This window comes from Pollachius pollachius (genome assembly GCF_949987615.1).
Source record: "Pollachius pollachius genome assembly, chromosome: 20".
NCBI lineage: Eukaryota > Metazoa > Chordata > Actinopteri > Gadiformes > Gadidae > Pollachius > Pollachius pollachius.
Window position 1 is genome coordinate 4,236,831 of NC_136953.1, and position 9,908 is coordinate 4,246,738.

A 9,908-nucleotide genomic window follows, 5' to 3' on the forward strand; every position below is an offset into this window, starting at 1 on the left:
TATAACCTTTTCCTCACTTCCTCTTCTCTCTTCTACTGGTGCTGCACCTCTTACACCAGGCCGTAGCCTTACTTGCCCTCTCCTCACCCCTGTCACTTTCTGTATCCTTCAGATTGCCAACAAATAAAAACAACAGCACCACATTTATTTCCTTCAACTTTCTTTACTACCATATCTCCTCGAAAATACTCTTCTTCATCAAACAGACCTTGCTCTCGCCCACCATTCCTCCCCCTAATTGACTCATTAGGAAACCTTGGCCTTAACCCTTCCTTTGCTGAATCACGAAACAGAACCATACATGTGTCGTGATATGGTTCTGTGTCGTGATTCAGAGCACAGTCTGCCAGTCCAATGCCAACCTTGGTCCCTTGGAATCTTTATTATGTGAAGATGATGTGTTGTACAATTGTGTTGAGCTGGAAAATGCTTCAAATCTTGAATGTCGACCAGACTTAGTGACTTTGGGTGGCCAATGACATACAGACCCATACCTACAGCCACTGGACCTAAAGCAGCAGTTCCCAACCTTTGACTTTTCGTGCATCATTCGCTTGTCATCATGACCTTTTGAGGACCACCTCGGTCTGCAACACTGCTTATGCTCTCAGTGTGTTTCAGTAGCAAACACAAATGAACACAAATCATAAATGGAAAACATTACAATGGAAAACATATGATGGAATGCACAATGTGTTTGAAATAACAAGCCAATACTATATTTTCATTATTAATAATATCTTGAATTATTATCAAGTTCTTGTTTTATATTAATTGTCTCTATTATGACCAAAAATCTCCCTTAGCACCTGTATTATTCATGCATACCACCACCAGTGGTACGTGCAACACAGGTTGAGAAGCACTGACCTGGAGGATGTAATGCAACCCCAAGGATTGATGGCCTCAACCTTTCCCCTCCCCCCTTTGTGTTCCAGTCGTGCTGATCCACTGGACCCGTCAGTTCAACGATGTCCTGGGCGCCCAGCACCTGGTGGAGATGGGGGACAGCGCCGGCCCCCTGGAGGAGATCACCTTCTGGAGCAGCCGCTGTGCCGACCTGACAGGCATCAGCCTGCAGCTGCAGAAGCCCGGCGTCAGACACATCCAGAGTATCCTGCGGCTGTCCAAGTCCTCCTACCTGCAGCCCTTCTGCAAGTTGGCCCAGGAGATCCAGGTAGGACACATCTTCATGGGATGAGCTACTTCTTTATTGATCCGACAGAAAATTTGTCTGTTGAGAAAATTAGACTATTAGAAATGTAGATGCAAATAGAACTGATTGTCAACATTATTATATATATCCCAACCGCTATAGGGGGGCAAGGTGACCTAATGGGTGGGTCCCAGTCCAAAGGTTCTGGGTTTGATTCCCAATGTCCACATGCGTACCTGTAGGCATCCTTGAACGAGATGCCCTAAACCTTACCTGCTCCTTTATGACATTTGTCTACCAAGTCACTGCAGTCGCTTTGAATAAAGATGTTTACAAAATAATGACATTGTAAAATTGCTACTAACGAACATGAGGGATGTTGGATGATGGTTCTTCCCTCTACAATATCTTTTTACAAACATCTGTTAATGGTACTCAAAAAGTAGACTTTTGCCAGCGATCTAAACAGACATGGTTTAAAGAAGTAAATAATCTGAGTTCCCCTCTGGACTTCACCTGATGTTTGATTAAACGTAAAGTAGACGCAGTTGTCAAATGTTAACATTTAACAGACCTTTCATGGTGCAAAAAAGGCTTCCCTTTTCTTACCAAGTCACGGGAATGAGCTTAATGTCTGTTCGATCATACTAGCCTTTCCCCCCCCTATGTAACGGATACGGGTGGCCACATGAATCCACGTTTGAATCCTCGTTTGACGGAAAGAATTCCAACAAACGATGTTCACTCTATTGAGTTTATTAGTTCCAGACTTGAAGGAACTCAACTTCTCTTTAAAGAAACCTAAAAACGGAGGACGTATGCATGGTTGTCAGTTATCCACATGTATTCACAATTAGCTCTGAGAAATCAGGCTCCAAACTAGATCCCTAATTTATAAACAAGAGCGGTGTGAGCTTCAATCCCCCACCGTTCCCTCTGCCAGAGAAAATAGCCTCCACAGTGCCCTCAACGCCCACGGATTTAGCTGCATTGCAGGTGGTGCAGCGCACAAAAAAATCCCCTCTCTCATTTCCTACATGGCCAGATCCATTCCCACCACCCAGCACTGCATATGTGAGGTGAAGGCAGCGTCTCACATGGAGAACAGAGGTCGGACTGCACAGCCCGGGCCAAGCCTGTTTCATTGGCTGCCGCAGAGGCAACCGCACCCGGGGCTCCCAGTGATGAATTATAGGCTCGCGGAGAACACAAGAGGGGGGGGAGGAACCATGGAGTCCAATTCACTGCACTTTACAACCCCCGGAGTTGGTCAGTGAGCCAGTCGATCCATTCAACACCACGCGGGGCCAGTTGTAGCCAACCACACCTGCTCAACTGCAACCAGGAAGTTAGCTAGTGCATGACTGATGACGCCGGCTGCCACTGAACACACACACACACATAGAGACACGCACATACAGACACACAAACACACACACACACACACACACACACACACACACACACATCCACTCAAACCCTTGCCTTAGTGAATACAGTATAGCGAAGCCAAAGTGGTGATTTGGCGGGGATAGAATATGTGAGTGAAGGTGAACGGGTGCGTTTGTTGCGGTAGCGGGGGCATTGAGCCTCACCATCTCCATACCAGAGACTCTCCTCCAGTGAGGTCCTCGGAGTGGGGGCCATATATCATTTAAAGCCAAGAGGCAGGGGGCATACAAAGATGTAGGGATCACAGGCGGTGTGTCCTCTCGGAGGAAAGGACGCTGTGTGTGGCTTGTTGGGCTGGAGTCAGTTGGGCTGGAGTCAGTGTTGAACCTAGCAGTTTATAAATCTAGGCTTGCATTCAGCACAGCTGTCGGCCAATTACAGCAACTTATCAGGTGTTCCCCGGCCCTGTGTGTGTGTGTGTGTGTGTGTGTGTGTGTGTGTGTGTGTGTGTGTGTGTGTGTGTGTGTGTGTGTGTGTGTGTGTGTGTGTGTGTGTGTGTGTGTGTGTGTGTGTGTGTGTGTGTGTGTGTGTGTGTGTGTGTGTGTGTGTGTGTTTTGACATGGTCCAGGACGGGTCTCAGCAGGCAGAATCCAACCTGCGGTTCCTGTCCCTGCTGAAGCAGCCATGTGAGGAGCTGGTGCAGCTGCAGCCGGGCCAGGTGGCCCCCAAGCTCCAGCACATCGCCGACCTCATACGCATCATCTGGGACAACTCTCCGCACTACAACACCCGGGACCGGCTCACCGCGCTCTTCCATAAGGTAGTCACGTCATGCTAGGGAGGGCTCGTTGGCCTGACCTGCTTCACTCAGAACTCTGAGAACTGAGTTTCTCTCTCTGGCTTCTCTTTCCATGTCCCGGATCTGTTTTTACACTCACCTGTACATTCAACAGGAGTACATTCAGGCCTTGAACCAATCTAAAGAAAAACAAAATCACTGACCCGATGTTCTCACACACATCCACGAACACGTACACACACAGTGGGTCGCCCTCAGCCTCTACCTTCATGGTGTTTTCACTGGGCTGCTGCAGGTAATTCATTCGCATATTAACCACAAGGTCCCTCCAACACACCGACCCGTCAAGGTCCCCCTGCTCCCCTCTGTCAAGAGCAGCCCCCCCCTCCCGGCACTGATAACTTTCCCCCTGGGAGAACGTCCAGCCGCCAGGGGACCCTCCACTCAGATAAGACTCCTCTGGTCAGCACTCTGATAAGGCCGGCACTGCCCCTCAAGCCTTGCTGCTCTCCCACGCGCTATCCCAGGGTGCACCCTGGGATAGTGTCTCCTCCACCCAGCCAGAGCCACCCCTGAAACACCTCTTTTAGTTCAACTGTTTTCATTTCTCTCGCTGGCTCGCTGCCAGCGCACAAGGACTGAAAAAAAACGTTTAACCTCAAATAATTATGGCCTGACCCTCGCTCGCCGCAGTGCTGCTGGCCGCCCCCACCGTGTTTCCTGCTCTGGTTCTTTTCTTTTTCTCTTTCCCCCACGCCGTCTCTATCCATCTCCCTGTCTATCTCTCTCTCCCGCTCTTGTTCCCTATAGCTCCTTTGATAAGACATCAAGGCACACTGACTCACAAAAAATTTACTGTAATTATTTCCTGAGGTTGTGTTTATCAGTGTGTGTGTGCGTGTTTGTGTGCGGCGTACGTGTGTGTGTTTGTATGTCTGCTTGTCTGTGAGTGAGGCTATGGCAGACCCGATGACTCAAAGAGGCCGCAAACACCTTCATCCTGAAGCTTGTGGATTGGTTATGAAACATGTTCCTTTAACCCACATTAGTGTAAAAGTGAGAGCAACCAGCACTCTCCAACCTCTCACATGCTGGCTGGTTAGAGTGCACTGTTCAGTTAGCATGCCATGTCTGGTTAGTGTGCATGGCTCTTTGTGGTTAGCATAGCTGTCTTTTTTTTGCTAGGGTATGGTTAGCGGGCTGTGTATGTTAGCACGCTATCTCTGTTTAACCGTCCATGTCTGATGCATAGAATACATAAAACTATGGCCTTCTTTGACCTGGCGGCTCCCTTCTCACGGCTCAGCCGCAAAGCTGAGGCTGATGGGAGATGGCGGCGGCGGTCGGATGAGAACACCCTCCAGGGTCTGTGGTCTCCTCCAGCACGCTGTAATTATGCAAACTCACGATACCCAAACTCTGGAAGCCTGCACCACTCTTTCCCTCTCTGCTCGGATCAGACACCTCGCAGGTGGTGAACAATTCCAGGCTCCAAAACATCAAAGTCTGGCAATTTTTTACCCTTTCACCTTTCTGCTAATCCAGCTGACTTTCTCATGACTTGTACATGCTGTGATGTGGAGATCATTAGCAAATTATGCAGTAGATCCAAAAATACCAGATGTTATTTCACTTTCTGTGGCTGTATGTTTGACCTGAAACAGAAGATAAAAGACACAAAACTAGGCTTGTATGGTTTGATTTTCCTTTAAAGACTATTGGTACTTTTGAACGCCTCCCCCTCCAGTCCCACTACTTCCACACTTGATGACTCTGGGATTCTTCCATCGGCGTTCCTCTTCACTCCTCTTCTTTATAAGTCCTCCGGGTGTACGTATAGAGCTATGCCGCATTCACTGCTGTTTAGCGGCCCAGCTGTCCTGCTGGATCACATCTGGATTAAGGAGAAGGCCAGCCGTCTGCAGGCATCAACGTTTACCTTGTATACCCGACATCTGTAGTAATGCGACCATACTTCCTGACGATCACTTCTATAAATCTTGTTTATTTGTTGGTGTTAAAGTAGGCTGCTTGGTCCATGGGGAGAACCTGTGTGTGTGTGCGTTAGTGTACGTGCAGCCACTCCATGCTGCAGTGTTGACACTGCAGAGTTCCCCGCTTTTCCCTGTGCTCCGCGACGCGCAAACATCCACAGAGCTGTGCACTTTGTGCTGTCGTTTGCAGCATGGAGGCAGATGGACGGAGATGCAGAAGGAGCTGCTGCACTCAGCCCTGAAAGACCCCTACTGTGTGGGGCACGGTGTGTCTTACAGCCCCCTCCCTATCTCTCTCATGGTCCAGAGACCCCCGTTTCCCCTCCAGCAGTATCACATACTGGGGAGGGAGAGTGGAGAAATGACTTGTTTACTCGATGCAGGGAAGGATCCCATCATAAGTTGAGCCTCTTCCTTCTCCTCTTTCTCTCTCTTTCTCTCTCACTCTTTCCATCTGTGTCTGTCTCCCCCCTCCTCTCTTTCTTTCTTCTCCATATCACCATTTCTCTGTTACTTTCTCACTTATTTTTTTATTTTTCCTCTTTTTTTCTTTATTTGTCTTCCTCTTTTCTTTCATTATTTTTCTCCTCTTTCTCTCCATCTCCATCCATCACTGTGATTCTCTCTCTCTTTCTCTCTCTCTCTCTCTCTCTCTCTCTCTCTCTCTCTCTCTCTCTCTCTCTCCCCCAGAAGAGAACCAGGCCCACTGATGTGGTCTGTGTCTGATGTTTTTGAGGCTAATACTTTCTAATCAGAGTCCATTTGTGTCATGCTAGCATGTGTGGTTGGTTGGACTTCCCGTCCCTCTGCTTTGCCTCATGTTACTTTATGAGGTATGAATGCTTGTGTGTGTATGTGTGTGTGTGTGTGTGTGTGTGTGTGTGTGTGTGTGTGTGTGTGTGTGTGTGTGTGTGTGTGTGTGTGTGTCTGTGTCTGCGTGTGTGCGTGTGTGTGTGTGACTTGCCGTTGCCCTCGCTCTCCCCTGCAGGGCCTCAGCCGTTTTCTTCATTTGTTGAAGCTTTCTGGTTTATTTTTCCTCTGCCTCTCCTTTTCTCTCTTTCTGTTCTCTCTCTCTTCTCCTCTGCAACTTCTTTTTTGTTTGGTACCGGGGAACACAATGTCTGGTTTAATATCATTTTCCAATCAGCAAAAGCTGCAGGGCAAGGGCTTTTTCTGCCTGTTCTGTTTGGTTGCAGCTAATTCAGGGGTTGGGGAGAGAGGAGGAGAGAGAGACTGAGAATTAGAGTTATAGGGAGAGAGAGAGGGGAAAAAAGAATAACACCCTGTGGACGATAATAGCTGTAGTGATCATTCTGCAGTAATTTGGCCCTAGTGTCTCTCGCTCTCCATCTCTCTCTCTCTCTCTCTCTTTCTCACTCACTCTAACACTCTATGCTTCCTCTCTCCCTCCCTGTTTCTCTCTCGCTCTCTCTCTCCCCTCTCTCATCCCTCTCTTTCCTCTTTCACTATCGCTCACTCTCTCTCTCCTCTTTTCCTACCCTCCTGCTTTCTGTCTCCCTCCCTCCCTCTCTCCCCCTTCTCACCCTCTCTTTCGCCTTCCTAGCTGCATCTGACATCCTGACTTTTCTATTTTTTCTCAGTTTTTTACTCTCTTTACTTTTGCTTCAAGCTGTCCAAGCCCCCCCTCTGCCAGCACCATCTGGATGTTTTTACACAAAAAGAGAGTGAGAGTCAGAGAAAGGGGGAGAGAGAGAGATGCTAAATTTGATAGCAGGGCATACATTCACACAGACAAATCCAGAGTTACCTGTTGCTGTGCGGGGCCATTTGATGATCTGCACTCTCGTACAACAAGGAGGCCTATTCTCAAAGGGACTTATGCTCGCACATCTTGTTACCACCCCCGTCTTCCTCACCTCCTCGCTCTCTCCTCTTTGTTTAGGAGAAGCAAGAGAGTGGTAGAAAAGTTGGGGCCAGAGAAGAGAGAGGGAAGAACAGGGGGAGGGAAAATAAATCCTTATTAACTTATAAGCTAGTTAATGCTGCGGTACTCTCAACCTTCAGCTCAAATTAGAATTTCTGTCATTTACATATCAATTTAATTTCCTGCCCATCCCCTCTGTCTACCCCCTTCATTAAAATATTTAGGCCATTTTCTGGCCTACACAATCAACCTGTAGGACACATTTTCTCTAGGCTATGAGCACTGATAGGCGCACACACACACACACACACACATGCAGGCAGACATGCCACATACAGGTGAATAAAGACACACACGCTCACATGCACACACATACTCAGAAACACAGGCAGATAGATATGCACAGGCAGACATACATGCCAAACCCATGGATGTCATTGGTCCACCTACACACATACACACACACACACATATACACACAGACACACAAACACACACACATACATACATGTATACGTACACATACACACAAACACACATGCAGCCACAAAGCTACACACACACACAAGTACATGTACACGTACGTGTACACATACACACATACACACAAACACACACACAAACTCAGTAGTGAGGTGTGTTGGGGGCAGGGAGCAGGCTCCTGTGCTCCCGGGTCCCTGTTGTAGCTGTGTCAGGATTAAACCAGCGATCAGAGCAATGGAGGATAGGCTGTCGCTCCACATAGGCCCCCATACACAGCCTCCCCTATAATTACACCCTCTCCTTTGCCTCTGCTTCCTCCTGCTCCTCCTGCTCCACTCCTGCTGAAGGAAAAGCCCACCTGTGAACCCCACTGGGTGTTTGTGTTAATGTGTATGCGTGCGTGTGTCTGTGCGAGTTTGCTGCGTGTGTATGTGTCATAGGCAGAAGGCCCGATTGACTGACACCAAACACATCAGAAAGAGGCTTTTTATGAAATGTGAGCCGGGGCCCCATGAATTACACTCTAAGCCCCCCGCCATTTTCTATATCCTCACCCAGCAGAAAAAAGCCACACCTGTGTGTGTGTACATATGCATAGGAAAGGGAAGGGGCGGGGGGAGGTGTGGGAACCAGGGACTGTGAGCATAATTTCTTATTCATGTCTGTGCGTGTGTGTGTGTGTGTATGACCGTGCGCATGTCCTATCCTCTCCAATCAATACATCTGTGTGTCGAGCGCACCGCACTGGGGGTCCAACATCTGGCTGCTTCGATGCGTACCTGTAGGGGATCTCGTTAACTCTCTCTTTGGACCCTTAACCGTTTCAATATGGACGTGCCCTGGACTCCCTTTGAATATGATGAAATATTCAGTCCAGGCTAAAAAGTGTGACAGAGCGAGAGAGAGAGAGACACAGAGAGAGCGAGGCAGGCCTCTGGTGAGAAACGAGGTTTAAGGCCCCGTCGATTTAAGTCAATTCCATGTGTGACCTTGAGTGTGAGGAAGTCAAGAGGTACCAGACTCTGGGCCATTGAGACGCTTTTTCATTCATGCTGTTTTCATGCTGTTTCAAATATACAGTAAGAGAGCGAGGGAGATGGAGAGTAAGAGAGAGAGGGAGAGAGTGAGGAGATCTGGGACTTGGTAATGGAAGGAGTGTGACTTGAGTTCTGACCCGTGGCGCGTCAAGCGTGGGGGAATGTTCTTTATCCTTGTGAATATTCGCCCACCAGGTTCATGTTCACATTCCCAGATTGTATCAGCCTTTCTTTTTTCATTTCACATTCCTAGTTTGAGTGGATATCTTATCGGATAGATTTCGAGAGAATATAATCGTAGTCGGTGTAAGCGGTTGTGAAATCACTTTTAAGCATTGATATGGGTAAAAATGGATTCTAGTAAATATAAAATGGCTAAGTCCAAAGTAAATCTGTGATTCAATAGTGAGTTCCCAACCCTGTTATTCACGACAGAAACAGAGCAATTCTGCCACTTTGAGTTCAGGCTTCAGAAGAACTTGCCAGTTAAGTGTCTGACGTATCGTAAATTAAGTGTTTCAGTTCAGTTTCTTAAAATACTTTTCATACCAATAAGTATGAAATAATTGATACTCATATATGATCATTAATGTGTATAATGTGGTATAATTTTTTTTCTCACATAATTATATAGTATTTTATATTTCATCAATGCCCATTGTTATGTGCTAGTGCAATTAACATTAAATTACAACTATCACTTCACTTTCAGTTTCAGTTTCTGACTTATTACAAGGCCATAATTGGATCACGCTGGCTGGTGACCCAGAATATACAATCGGGCCGAGACATTGGAGCCAGAGAAATGCCATTTTTATGTGCTGTCTCATTAATTGACCATTATAAAGCCCAGCCCAATGGATGCTTTGAAGTGTGTAATAAGTAGATTAATACCTTGGTTCTGTCGTGCGACCGCTGCCGGTCTGCTGATGTGTCTTAACACCGCACTGCCATACTGTACTGCCATCCACTTCTTTGCACTACACTGATTTATCACAGACCAGTTGAGCGTGTCAGAAATGTAAATCTCCGGGCCTGTACCTCGCTCCCCCAGAAGCTCATTATTTGTCACAAGCATTTGTTGTTGTTGTTGCAGATGAGCAACGAGATGATCCGCCTGTGCTGCCGGAGCCTCTCTCTGGACCGGATGTTCCACGGCTAC

At 47.5% G+C, this 9,908-nt stretch overlaps 1 protein-coding gene across 1 annotated transcript in view; it reads left to right on the forward strand.

Annotated features, from left to right (window-relative positions):
* Positions 1-1,000: 1,000 nt before the first annotated feature.
* dnah2 (dynein, axonemal, heavy chain 2) overlaps positions 1,001-9,908 on the forward strand; it is a gene marked incomplete at both ends in the record, with an annotated part of 182,899 nt that continues 173,991 nt past the window's right edge. Inside the window, 6 exon segments of the mRNA XM_079758404.1 lie at positions 1,001-1,100; positions 1,103-1,123; positions 1,126-1,164; positions 1,167-1,177; positions 3,177-3,368; positions 9,843-9,908. The exon segment at positions 9,843-9,908 is cut by the window's right edge and continues 92 nt beyond it. Coding sequence (XP_079614530.1) covers positions 1,001-1,100; positions 1,103-1,123; positions 1,126-1,164; positions 1,167-1,177; positions 3,177-3,368; positions 9,843-9,908 — 429 coding nt within the window.